Source organism: Idiotropiscis lumnitzeri, chromosome 1 (genome assembly GCF_059441095.1).
Source record: "Idiotropiscis lumnitzeri isolate Australia: NSW breed Sydney's pygmy pipehorse chromosome 1, RoL_Ilum_1.0, whole genome shotgun sequence".
Lineage (NCBI taxonomy): Eukaryota > Metazoa > Chordata > Actinopteri > Syngnathiformes > Syngnathidae > Idiotropiscis > Idiotropiscis lumnitzeri.
This window is the reverse complement of record NC_142391.1, coordinates 12,330,163-12,344,433: the sequence shown is the minus strand read 5'-3', so window position 1 is coordinate 12,344,433 and position 14,271 is coordinate 12,330,163. Positions and strand designations below refer to the sequence as shown.

Sequence of the window (14,271 nt, the reverse complement as noted above, 5' to 3'; positions counted from 1 at the left end):
AAATGGCCTGACTCCACTAAAACAGGGAGATGCAAGAACATATTTTCAGTTTTACCACACAAGGAGAAAAATTACAGGCTACATTGACCATCTTTTTGCTTTGAGTGCTGACAAAAGAGAATAAATTACATAGGCATTCTGAATATAGCTCAGGCGCCAAAAGGAAAGCTTTGTGCATTAACATCACGTCATCTGAATCAAGGTTGATGGACAGCGAAGGTTTCCATGGAAACACTCAATCCAACATTGACTGGCAAACCCGGCAGGTCAGCCTAATGCCTAATGGTGTCAGCGCGAGGCGGCAAGGTGTGCATTGAAAGTCAAGGCATAGAGTGGTGCGGATGAATGTGTGAAGCGAGTGCCATGCGAGAGGATTAGCGCTCCGGCGGGGGGGTTTTCTGGACGAGGGGAAGCTCACCAGCATGGGAGTGCACACGCATAATCCCCTCATAGCACCTATTCACTCTTCCTAGGGTGCACATTTAGCACATTCTATAGGCCGCCATCATGTCCAACCGCTATATTACCACGAGGGATGTTATATGCCTAATCACCATGGTTACAATGGGTGAGGGTTGCCAGTTTAGTATAACAAGCAGTAATTCCTGCTGCTACTCTTGAAAAGTATATAACGTCAGTGGGCGTCGCCCATTTATGCAAGGCAGCCTGTACACCACTGTGTGTGACAAACCGCCCCCCCAACCCCCACACGCATAAACCAGTTGTGCCGCAGTACTGCCATCCAAGTTTTACTGTTTCTTTCAGCATCAATTCACTTTAAGGCCAATTGTGGTTACTGCACAGCTTTAAAGTGAAATGAATACTCATTCATTTGAAGGGTGGAGTCAATTAGCGACTTGGAAGGGAAGTGGAAGGCACTTGGAGATGTGGAAAGTGATGCCCAGCTGGAGAGGATTGTGGGCATCATTCTAGATGACTTTTGGATCAGTTTGGCAGGAGTCTTTATCGGATAAGTCAACCCAAAAATTTTCTTTTCAAGAATATTTTATATGCAAGCGTACTGGCCGGAACAGTATTCTGATTAATATTGGGTTTGTGGAATATGAATTAAGTAAAATCCACCACAGGGCGCAGCCATTTTGTCATTTATCTCAAAATGACATCACAGTTGCTCAGAGCTCAGGTAACAACCAATCACAGCTCTGCTTCAGAAAACGTGTGTCGTGATTGGTCGTTTCCTGAGCTCTAAGCAACTGTGACGTCATTTTTAGTGGACGAAAGTGACAAAATGGCTAAAAACGGGTGGATTTTGCTGCTTAAATCCTATTCCAAAATTGCAATATTAATCAGGCTGCCATGTTTAGACTAGTGATTGTACATTAAACATTTTATTGACAAGAATTTTGGGGGGTTGACTTCCCCTTTAAACCTGCACAAAAGCCTACGGATAACTAAATACTACTTCCCATTCAGGCACCAGCGCTCTAAAACAATTCAGCAATCACTTTCTTGTAAAGAGCATTTCTTCCATTCAGCAGGGGAGCTGTTGCCATGACTGACCCGTAATATTCTCAACATATGCACATTTGCTGTGACATTTCAAGAGTGCTTCCACGTAACTGCAGCATCTCACATGGAGGCTACCAGCCAAGCAAATGCTTCAGCTATATTTATGTTGGCAAAGAGCGCATGCTTGAGGCCACAGAGGAATGGCTCCACTACTTTCACACCTCTGACGACTGTGCTAATGGCCGCTGGTTTGCTGCTCCTAGAGCCCCCATCCAGTCCATTAGAGTGGTTTGGCAATCCCCAAATCAACACAGTGCCGAAGTCAAAAGTAGATGTGACCCACTTTTGCCATGACACACAACGAAACAATTTAAAAGAGGGCCAAGCAAGGTGAAAGTTAGTGGATACTGCTATTATTATTACTTAGTCAATCAACAATTGAAAGACTGCTGGTCAAAAAGAGAAAAAAAATGCAATCACTTTAGATTATAACTCATCGTTATACACTTGAAACAATGCCAAAAATGTTAATCACCTCTGTGGAAACAACCCCTTCAGGTGCACAGATGCACAGTTTACCACAATTTTGGGCTTGTTTACAACACAGACTTAGTGTGTCTCACTGGGAAATTCACAATAAATGGCCCGACTGTCTGGATACCTGGCACAAAAGAGCAAGCGCTTCCTACCCAGGTGGGACCGAATCTTGTTCGGGGACTTCTGTTTTATAAATACAGGACGCCAGCTCACACAAACAATAGCCAATAAACCACAGAGGAAGAGTGATGTGTTTATGCAGCTTACTTTAATGCCTGCTCAATCGCTACCAGTTTGGCTTTCGTCGGTGCACAGTAGAGCTAACATGGAAATAGAAAACCTGTTGTTGATACATCTATAGTCGTCTTTTGCCACCCTCTTAATCTATGCAGTGAGTGGAATGCTGGTCTCACAAATGAGTGGATTCATGACATTCCTGCAGGCTTATCAGAATGAGAATGTTTGGGCCACAGTAAACTGCCTGTACCATGTTGTCCAGTGTGTCTCGACTCAGCCAACCAGAATAAGTTTGAACAGGCAAAAGTTTTGCCTTAAATTGGCCCTCATTGTGTGTGATTGCTCACCTTGCCCATCCCTGGGTTTTCTTTCACTTTGGACACGGCGCGGAGCAGGCATGGTGGGGCAGGAGGGGGCGACACCTGCAGGATGCCACTGAAGTTGGTGGGGTAGATGGACGGCTCCTGTGGGTGGACCAGGGAAGGCTGCTGCTTCTTCCGTTTGGAGGACAGGTTCAGCTTCTGAGCTGCCCTGCAAGGAAACAAGAACACTGAATGTAATATTCCCCAAAAAGAAAAAAAAAACGTAAAATAGGCAAAAGTATAGCTCAACATTTTACAAAGTGTTCTACTACAGGAGACAAAATATGTTGCGCAATACGCAGAAGGCCAACAAGTTCTCTCGTTTCCCCAAGAGAACAAATTCAAACAAATCCATTACAAAGACTCAAATAGTCATTCGTCTTCTTCAGAGTCTATTCTTATATTTTGCTCCCCCCCAGGGGATCTTTGTGTACTATTGACATAACTGCGAAGAGCATTGATTTTTATCTAAAACAAACAAACGCACACCTTTCACAGGAAAAGGAACAATAACGACAATTGGAAGACTCTCCTCTGAGGCAATTACAACACATAATATCCTCCTGTCTTCTAATTCAAAGCGGAACATGCAGATTTTATTTTTTTAACTTATCCGAACCAAGTAACACAAACCACATTCTGGAAAGTCCTCTAATTGTTGTCCGCTGTTTAGTGAGAGTCAGACACGTTCAACTGAGACTGGCTCATCAACTTCTTTCGGTCTTGCTATATCTCTGCAGGGAATATAGCCAAACTTGGGTATGGAATCTGCTCGGATCACCTAATATCCCATCTGAAAAAAATAATACTTCTAAAACTCAATGAAATTGTCTGTACTCTAGTTGCTGTTGGGAGGCCACATGGGAGAAGCAACACAAGCGTGTATGAAAAGCAACAAGCAAGCCCCATTAGTCCTTCTCAGGAATCCACCGGACAGAACTGGGCGGGCCGTTGACCAAAAACACCGCCCCCCCCGCCCCGATTCCCTGAGTCTCGGAGTGACAACTACCACCGCCCCTCCCCTCCCTCTCAACACCCCCTCATCCCTCGCCTCGACACTGTACGCCCCCCTGCAGCGACAGCCCTTGAGCACAATCAGGGAACACGCTGCCGGCTGATGGAATAATTATTGCATCCAAGAGGGCTACAGGAGGAGGTTCTCCCCGGGGAGTTGCTGATGTGTGAGAGCATGCCGGCTGGATTGTGTGGATGAAAAAAATGATGGCGGTGTAGGTGAACGTGAGGTGAAATGAAAGAACGGTTGAAAATACACCGGAGCACATGTGGATTTATGCAGTGCACATTTGTGCAGCCCATTGAGTCAAGATAAATGTACCCCATCGTGCACCCCTCGTTCTGCTTCAGCTATGAGATATGTCATCAATCATCAATAAGCAACAGGAAATACAAAGATGCAGATATTGATTTGAAACTGTAGTGCAGTGTGGTGTTTTCACAATCAAACACGGTCAACCTCAGGCTTAATTCACGCCGCGCGTCAAAACTGCAGCACATGTACTTGCAAGGAAGCACAAATGTGATTTATCGCTTTTTTTTTGTTTTTTACCCAAACAACAAATGCACAGGAAACGCAAAAGGAAATTGAACGACTTGTCAGTTCCTCTCTCGCTAACGCGCCCCTCAGCTCTCTTTCTTGGTCATGATCAGTCAACGGAGGATAAGCTGTGAGGACAGGCTCAGGCAGCTTGTCCACCTGTTCACTGCCAACACTGAGGCGATGACGCTGATTCGAGTGCAATTTGGAATGAACGATCAATAAAGAAAAGGTGTCAGACTGAAATCTGCTCATATCTACAGGAAATGAAATAAAGTTAAAGGGAATGCTTTGTCGCATACTTACAGCTCTTTCCAATCCATTATCTAGAGGATGCTCATAGTCAGCAAATAGACACCTGATAAAGTTCAACTTTGCAGTCCATGTCTGTGTTGTCAGCATTCTCCATTACTTGAGCATTTTATAAGCCGCCACAGTGTGGCAAGAATGGAGCGAGGCGGGGCCACTCGCCAGCCGGGGCGCAGGGGTCCTTTTCACTCCGATGGCAATCATAGAGGGTCCACCTGATTTCACACAGGGAAGTCGATGCAGAGAAGGAGGAGGAGGTGTGGGCAACCTCGAAACGGAATGGGGAGGGGGGCGTAGGACAGAATGGGCAAACAGGAAGAGTACCCGGTGAGTGGGGGGGGGAGCAGGTAGTCCGCAGGGCTTTTTGGAAGGAGGAAATGAGGGGTCAGGACGAGACTGAGCATCTCCTCATTTCACGCATCGCTAACGCACTTCGAAAAGCTTTCCATCTCTCTGCCCCCAAAAAGTTCAGCCGCCATCCAAAGATTCAGGAATCCAGCAACAGTCTCCACACAGTTTTGCGCTCTTCCCCTTCATTCACATCCATTCTGCATTCACATCACACGCCGTGTGGTTAATCCCCTTGCTGATTCTGAAGACCACGTCCTTCCCAGAGTCTGTGCTGCTCACATGCAGGAATGAGCATGCCTGACTGGGCTGCAAGATTTCCACTGGCTGGCTGAGAATGAGAAGAATTCCTGGTCTGCCTCTTGCTCCGTCTCCTACCGGAGAAATTGTGGCAGCTGTCCTGCTATGCCTCTCTCTCTTTCTCTCTCTCTCTCTCTCTTCTCACTCTCTCTCTCTCTCTCTCTCTCACACACTCTCTCTCCTTTCTCTTTTCCCCCAGCCCATCCCCTTTTCCCTTCGACAGCCAGACGGAGTGTCAGCTCACTCGATTGCTGGCTGCTGGCGGCGCAATTTGGGAGTACTGTTTTTCTCTACATGTACACGCGCTCGCACACACGCACGGACGCACACACAGACAACCCCCCCCCCCCCCACACACACACACACACAGGCTCCTATAACCCCAATGCGCGAACACGCATGCAGTGCTGCACCCCACTGCACGTCAGATGAATACTTAATGCACACAGGAGCCCTCTCTTCTTTTAGGGTCCCACACTTCAAACAGATTAGGTTAGTATGCCTACAGTACATGCATGTGAGTATGATGGTGTGGCTAGCCATTATATTACATGCATTTGTATTTTGTCTTTGTTGCAGGATATAGTCAACTGGGTGTTATTAATCAAAAGGACTAGATGCACAGATGAGGAAGGATATATTTAAGAGCAACTAGATGAATAACCTGAATGAGCAATGTTACGACTAGATGAAAGCGAGATGGCATTGAACGAGTGACATCATCGAGGGACAGATTGATGCTGGACCGTGAGAATGAGTGCAGTCAGTCAACGGTCAAGGGTAGAAAAAGGAGAATGAAAGCCTGCGCGTGGGCGAGCATCAGGGCGAAAGCGCCCCGTATTCCCTGGGCTGCCAATTTAGCACGAGCTCCCTGGGCCACCGACCAACCAGTCTTGTTGGAGAGCGTCCGACAGAGTGAGTGTGAGTGCTGCCAGATGAAAGAACATTCAGCACAAATATACACACTCGCTCTCTGCAACTTGCCGCTTCTGACACAGTGCCCCTTTTATGAACTTGGATGGATTGACTATGGAAGCAGAGTAGAAAAAAAAATCCAGACCCCTGCCTACCTATTTGCCGAGCACGGAATTGTAATGAAGCGGTTTGATGTATCACGTAACCTTTCGCTTCTTCCAAGCCTCTACACGCTTCTCTGTGCTGTTTTGTAGCGTGTCCAACTTAATTTGCCTCAGGGGCTTATTTCAAAGTGCAGCAGTCGTCGCTCCCCTCCAGATTTGCCACATGCTTCCAATTCCCTTGTATCCTGTTGGATCCTGATTGCCAAGCATCCACACGGAAGACAATACTAATGTGAACATTGCTCACATTGACAGGCGAAGCAATCATTATTAGACTAATGCTTCGTCCCTCAGTGAGGTTTCAAGTGTTATATGTCGAGATGACGTCATAATTGGGAGTGGTCACAATTGGAAGTGCTCTGATAGCATTTCAGCTTCATCACTGTCACCCACGGAACAAACCTCAGGGACAGATAATGATTCTTGCATAAAGAAATGACCCAAAAGAATGATGGCTGTAAGGAAAAAAAAAAGGAAAAGCATCAGGATTGTGTCCTCTCTTGCTGAAGGAGGCACAGTGGGGAAGAAAGGAGCAGAGTTTGGCCTGCCCCCCTTCAAAGATTCACTTTTGCCCGCTGTCACGAATGGCGCCAGCCTCCTTTGCAGCCATTGGGAAATTAACGAGAGAAATTCCTCAGCCCCAGAGAATCATTAGTTGCTTGCACCCATTACCTGGTTTGTGCAAATTTGTCTGTGTTCCCCCACGCCAGCTGTACAGATCTTCAGGTAGACCTTTTGTGGAGCTAATTACAATGTTGGCCACATTTACTATCCTTGACATTTCCTTTCGGTGATTCTCCCTTTTTTGTTCCTTTGTAGTCATGCAGGGATCAGATGAGTGAGCGCGATATCAGACTGTGCACAGCACATGCACGCGGTGCAGCTGATTAGCTGTCCAGCATGGCTCTTCATGAATGGAGACGGGAATGTTGAGCTCAAGCCAGCCTCACCACTGTGCAGTGATAATGACTACAGCACAATGCTTCCCACTCGCTCGCATTTGGAGACATTCCGAATTTCTCCTGGATTTATTAAAGGAATCTTCTACGGGCTCACAAAACCATGTTGTTAGCCGGCTCGGCTGCCAAACTGCCATTTCAGCAGATGCTCGGGATTGACTGAGGAGGATGTGCGCTAGTCTTTCAGGTGAGATGCTGTGTTTTGGAGAATCAATAGGAGGAAACCTCCCCTGAGCTAAAATCACTACACACTGTCTTATTGATGGGCTGCCCTTGACACGATCAAACACCCTCTTGGCCCAAAGATGTGCGGGGGAATAACAGAAATGCAGCACGAAATAAAGAAGAGCAACACACAATGCACCAGATTCAAACAATGCAGACTGGTATGGCTCCGATCCAAATATGTGACAAATCTGCATATCTATGCTAGACTACAAATGACCATGATGCCACATGGCCCGACCGATGTCACGCTTCGGTGGCGATTCAGCATTCGTGACAACATGTTCACATAGTCATACAGTAGATACAGCCAAGACTTTGGAGCAGCGAGAAAGGCCACCCAGTAAGGATTTACATTAGCAAATCATTGAGGTTATTCACACCATGTTGGCTGTCTTATGTGTATTCATCGTAAAAACCTCAAGAGTCACTCAGACCAGACGTTTAATGTAAGCTAGGAAATGCACGGCTTTGCGTTTATAAAAACAAAGCATGAGGCACACTGGGCGAGAACAGACATTGGAGAAAAGACACAAAGCTTTGTTGTGATGTGTAGTGAGCTTTATGATCCTCCTTATGAGGGCTCGTCTGCAATCACGAGACCAGCAGTGTAAACATTTATTTTCTCCCTTCCTCTTCCTTTTCCTAATTCACTAAAAACAAACAATGCCTAAGACCACGACGTCATAAACACAGAGATTCATCCTTGGAGTGTTCAACAAAGCGGCAAACATCTGGTATTTCAATTTCACAAGTCAATATTTCACAAACCAAGAAGCAGAAGAAGACAAAAAACATCTTTCCAACCATTTTGAAATGATGGCAGCTCAAGATATGTTAAAACGGAAAGGGAGAATCAACATCCTTATCTGTTGCTGAGTGAATCTTATCACTCCCAAGCATGGAAGATTTGAACTGACTGCCTGCCTGTCTTCCCCCGGCTTGTGCATAGTCTGTCATCTCTCCAGCGTCAGTTTACACTGGAAAAAAAGCCCAACACCTCCAGGCAAAGATTTATTAGAAAGAGATAAATGAATCCCAGTTAAAGCGGGCAGTGACGGATGTAATGTCCAGTTAGCTGGGCAATATCCTGCCCAGCACGTACCAAACATAATGCACCAAGGCCTTTGAAGACGTCTTTGTTGCCACATGGTGTTGAACAATTGTTTTGTTTCTGACCGACCTTGGACGGCAAATCCTAAATGGAGTAAAGTTTTTGTGTGAAATAATGCCTGTGGATATTCTCATTCATTTTTATTTCACTCTACTGTTCTGGTTCAGGCCTGTCGCACAATGTGCGCTGCGTTACAAAACGACTTTGGATCACAAAAAAAAAAAAAAAAAATGACAGTTGGTTTACTCAAGTAACTTGCCAGCGTAGTTTTGATGGTGGTGCTGTTCCTCAATCAAATGTAAACTCTAGTGAGGTTTGATTCCATATCACCAATCAAACAGAGCCTGGCAGGGAACAGCGAAAAAAAAACTTTAAACGTTTTGCCTCTTATCTGAGCAGGCTTCATCAGTTAATGCATCAGGCTAGTTGTGAGTTGGCTGGTGCTGACCCAACTGGCCTGGAAAAGTGGAAAAATGTCTTCTAAGACAAATAGAGCAGACAGCAGCAATTGAGTCAATGCAAGTGAGGATGTTAAATGATAGCAGCCAGCCTCTGCATCAATCGTTTACTAATTAACAAACTACATTTGTTGCTCATGCAATAAACCTCTAAACATTGGTGAATATATAAAAAAAAAGAGGAGGGGGATGATCAAAAGACGTAAGCATGAGAGTAAAATGATGAATAAATCAGAGATTATGATGATGGAAAAATAGAAAGACTGACATTTACAGTAAGATAAGAAGAAACGCCACAAGAACGAGCAGCTGAGTCTTCTGTAACGGCTCAGTGCCATTGAGGCTCTACCAATGCGGCACTACAGTAATTTTATGCCTGAGAAGGGAAAATTGATCATCGAGGCTTTGACGCAGCCACCTTGGAATGTTATTTTCCCCCTCAAAAATGGTATTCCCCAGCTGGCCGAGAATAAATTGAACAGTTGGTGCAAAAACTCATCAATATTCAGGAAAACCTGGTTTGGTGTAAAGGCAGATTAGAATAAAGTGCAATCAACCAGATTAACCCAAACTTGTAATAACATGGTTATAAGGCATATCTCTTTTGCATTGAGACTTTAATACATACATGAAGACAAAAGGACCAAAAGTGCTCAAAGTGTGCAAAGGAGAAGTGTGTTTCCATGGGGAATGATTTGAGTACTTAAATGCACCATGTGGATGTGTGACCCTCCTTGCTGTAACTTTCTGTCTTTTGTAGGTGTTTCCTGCTCTCCTCGTAAAAGCACTCCAGGCCACAAAGCTCTCTTGACTAGACAACCATCTTAATGAGGGCTTAAGGCCAGTAAATGAGGGACATTTGGGGGCAAAAGTCAGGGACTATAGATCTATTTACAGTTCCATTTTATTGTTTTCACTAATGCGGCCTTAAATAGGCTGAACATTAGGTCATGGACGAGTAGACAAAAAAAGGGCACTGGCTCTGTAGGACCCAATTGTCAGTCGATGAGATGAAGGAGCCAATTTAAAGCCCTGGGGGAAAGAACTGGAAATACCTGCAATGAGAGTCAAAGATTAATCCTAATCTTTTGTTTGTGAGGGACTAAATTGTAGCTCTGCACATTAGTATGTTCAGTTATTACGTCAAACCTGATTCAATGCACCGCACAAAAATTCACTTTTCATCTGATGGGTGGCAGATGATAATGAAGACATATTCTCCTTAGGTTGCACAGACTGCTGTTTATCCCACCCACCACCTCACCTTCACCCCCAGCCGCACTGGCACCGCTGACAAAGATTAACAACTGCTTTCATCCCTTCCTGTGCATTCACACCCCGCTCCTGCACACCCTGCACCAGCTATTTCGGCTGCGCTGATCTCCGCGGCTGCAGGGAATCATCTGGTATGACTTCACACACTTGGTACACATGTTGAACTCAGAATCAACCGCCATTCCCACCCACACCTTCCCTTGAAAACCTCAGGATGTGCTGCATTGCTCACCTCACCAATGCGTGAATAACAGTCTAGGGAATTTGTCCAAAATATTGAGGGTTATAGAAAAAATAAATAAATAAATAAAATTAACGTATCTGAGTTGTACATGATAATTGTGGAAGCGACAGCTTCTGCCCTGTGCACTTTATTTTTGGATTAATCACTTTCAACCAAGGAGACACACCCAGTGGTTATTTATTTGAATGTCCACTTAAAGGCTATTTACAACAAAGCGCCCTGTAGGCTGCAAAGATCATTTCTGTGATTAATCAGTGGATCCAGACGGCTACAAAGTGGTGAGGGGAGGGGAGTTTCGACATGTGTTTATTCATCTTTCATGTATATCCGACTTGATAGGCAACCTAATAAACGCTGCAGGCGTTCAAGTCAGCCACAAGGAGCCATTGTGTCAGTGAGCGAGCCACGGTCGCAGATTAGAAAGGTGAAACGATCGAGTGGAACATAGCATAGCTGCAGATAAAACATTGAATATTCAACCATCACAGAAGAGCTGTGCTACAAGAATATTATTAAGTCAAGAAGAGGATCCTGTATCACACACACAGGAACACAGGCCAGGCCACATAATGTGTATGGCGCATAATGGGATTTTTTTACATCTACTGCCAGATAGCTCTTACATATCGTGAACAGATTACAGAATAATCCTGCATTGCGCAAAGGAGATGTGATAAAAGCTTTGCTGCGACTGTCTGAACAAGACTTTATGCATTCTCAAAGGTAGCGTCTATTTCAGGTGTTGGCAAACTACGGTCCGGGGGCCACATTCGGCCCGTTAAACGTTTTAATCTGGCCCGCCAAACTTGAAAGAAATGACATAAATAAACCTTGTTAATGTTTTATTTTCTAAATACTCTGTTTTTTTCAAAAACATATGTTGTTTTAATGCTTTTGTTCACTTTCATTTAAAATTAAATAGATATTTTTTCTCCGATGAGGTAAGGTTACCAAAACATTTCATCCATCTTCTCCTGGTCCGGCCCCTCTGTCAAATTTTAGAACCCATTGTGGCCCGGCAATCAAAAAATTTGCCCACCCCTGGTCTATTTGCTGAAAAAGTATTTATATTAATGCATGCTCAATATTGGGCTCCAGTGGGATGTTTGTATCAAAATAGATTAATTAAAAAAATGCGCTATGATGATATTAAAGAGTTTCCCTTTTGAAGTTGTAAATGATGATTTAAGTGCAGCGTGGCCCACCCTCACAATGATTTTATCCTCAGTGGTAATCTGAGCTGGGACTTTCCCCCATTGATAAACACGTTGTGTGTGTTTTCCAGAGAGAAACATTTCGGGAAATCAATCGACAAGCACTGATTAGGCATCTATTAGTAATTCATAGAGAACAGAAGGACCGTAGTGACGCTGCATACTAAGCAGTGATGCATGAAAAGTCTGTCACGAGCCATGTTTGTTTCTGTGAATTGTACCAGATTAAAGCCAGAGAGCAATCTGGGGATCAGAGGCCAATCGGGCTTATTTTGCTCATACATTTCCACAAATGCAAATCCCCTTGCTAAAGCACTTTAGCGCAACATTATCACTCTCGCGCTGTTTGATAACAGTGTGCATTTGCATGACTAACACCAAAACTTCAATTTTGTCATTATCAGACAGTACAGACAGAAAGCACAATTTATTGCTCATAGATAGCAGACCATGCTATCATGCATCCACTCACCACATTGGAAATGCAGGCAAGACCAAGGGTTGCTCAGCAAAAAAAAAAAAACTATTGTTTGGGAGAAAATGTCTTTCTGTGCTAATCTTGGAGCCCCATGGGGATTTGATCCACTGCTCAATTGATTGTGAATGCTCTATATGGGCTGGAAATGGAGTGGTGCGAACGCTTTGACCTTTTCTTCCCACGTCCAACTGGCCACACATATTTAGATGTTTTTATCACCTCTACCAATAGAAGACAAAGGCATCCCTATGTTAGGTGACAAGTAAGTACAAAAGTCCTCTCATGACTCCACATGTGAAAGGAATCTATCAGGAGTGCCATGCTTCTTCCTCTCCCCGCAGGGTTTAGTCCACACGGACCAGGGGTGAGCACATAACCTCACGTCAGCACTTCAGCTCTTTTGTTTGTCAGACATCCACCCTCTGCAGGCTATGTGAGTGGGCCAGACAGACTTACTGACTCAGAGGTTTATCTGGGGGAACGAAAGAGCGGGAGAGAAAGAGAGAGAGAGAGAGACAGAGAGAGCGCACACGCAAGCCGCACCAAACATTCTGCTTTAGTTCTCACTTGCAGGTTGGTGATGACAGGCACAAGTGATACCCTGCTGGCCGTCACAATAGCATGCATCAGCCTGCTGCTGCAGGGCGAGATACAATCCCAGGCAAAGAGATAAACCCACTGGAAAGTATGCATCAAATTCAGCACCAACAGAGAGTCGAAATCGGAATTACCTATGCAGTGAACAGCCTATGCTCCCATAGCAACTGTTCGGTGAGAAACGAAAAGAGCTGTGGGTGGATGAGCGAACACATGAGGGTTGACGGAGGATTTGTCCTTGACGCAACAAGGCCAGGCTGGATCTCCATCAACACATCAGCCTTGGCGAAGCCCAGCTGGGCTTGGATGAAATCACACCTGTGAATTTGGGCGAGCAGCCCCAGTACAGCCTCGGCCATTTCTGTCTGGCACTTCACGGTTAGCAGCAATTAATTCCACCATACTGATTAGAGCAGTAAAATAGCAGTCAGTGTTTTATCCAAGGGTGAAAAAAGATAAATCCAGCAGAGGAAAGACACCATCTCAAATTCCACCCACTACCTACTTCTGATTGCACCATTTGCTGCCCTGGGAAGGTGTACTCGCCTTCAACAGATTGATATGAAGCAGTTCTCATTTGTCAGGTGGTTTCGAGGTGCCCGTGTTAACATTACAGTCGCATCTCAAAAGAGAGCCAGCATTTCAGCACTGTGGTTTTTTTCTGCTATGCTATACATTCTGCTCACACTCTTGCCCCGGTAGAGGAATCCATCTTGCGGCGGCTTGACAACACAACCATTACCCTCTCACCTCCAGGGAGCCGACAGTCCAGACTCAACTATACAAAACTGCACAGCAGAGAGAGAGGAATTGAGCCGATAGAAACATACTTTTTAGACATAAAAAGAGCAGTGTGCAGGAAATACAAACTAAGGAAAAATTAGATTGCAAACAATATCAAGACAAATAAGATGAACGTTGATCCCCATATTGTTAAATCTAATAGTCTCCCACACATTTGCACATCTCCGGTTCCTGATGTTGTTAGAATCGAGCCCGAGCTGGATTTCCGAAAGACATAATTTACAAGCACATCGATGCGTCCTTTTATTCCTGCCATGTTGTTCCAAACTCACTCGGTGGACCTCTGTACTTCACATAATTTGCCCCGCCTACCTGTCAGGAGTGATGATGTCTACTGTCAGTCAAACTGCAGCTAACCAAATAGCGCTGCCCTCATTTGTCTGCCTTCTTTTATAGACATCCCACCAACATGATATAAGTCAACGAAGGATGACTGCCAGCTTCTTTGCTAAACTAGACTATAAATAATACACAATATATAATAATATTAATGATATAAAAAGAATAAAGAGTTTCAGTATGTGCCAGTCAATACATTTGCCCCCGTTTTATATATTATACAACACCCGATAAAACCTTTTAAAGCCCCTCCGACTACACATTATCACAGTTAGAGGAATAAACATTCTACCATCTCGCCACTTCTATACACAGATCTAATGCATGAAGCGATGCTTATCCCTCCATCTCACTAAATTACAGCCTA

The 14,271-nt window shown here is 44.7% G+C and overlaps 1 protein-coding gene across 3 annotated transcripts in view; it reads right to left on the bottom strand.

Annotated features, from left to right (window-relative positions):
* The window catches only part of kif26ab (kinesin family member 26Ab), a 65,411-nt gene that overhangs the window by 12,932 nt on the left and 38,208 nt on the right, over window positions 1–14,271 (bottom strand). For 2 of the 3 annotated variants that reach the window (XM_088317418.1, XM_088317426.1), the window contains exon 5: window positions 2,592–2,775. In XM_088317418.1, coding sequence (XP_088173544.1) covers window positions 2,592–2,775 — 184 coding nt within the window. Of the gene's footprint in view, window positions 1–2,591; window positions 2,776–4,467; window positions 5,183–14,271 lie in introns of those variants that run through there. The other variant, XM_088317436.1, reaches the window with a different exon arrangement.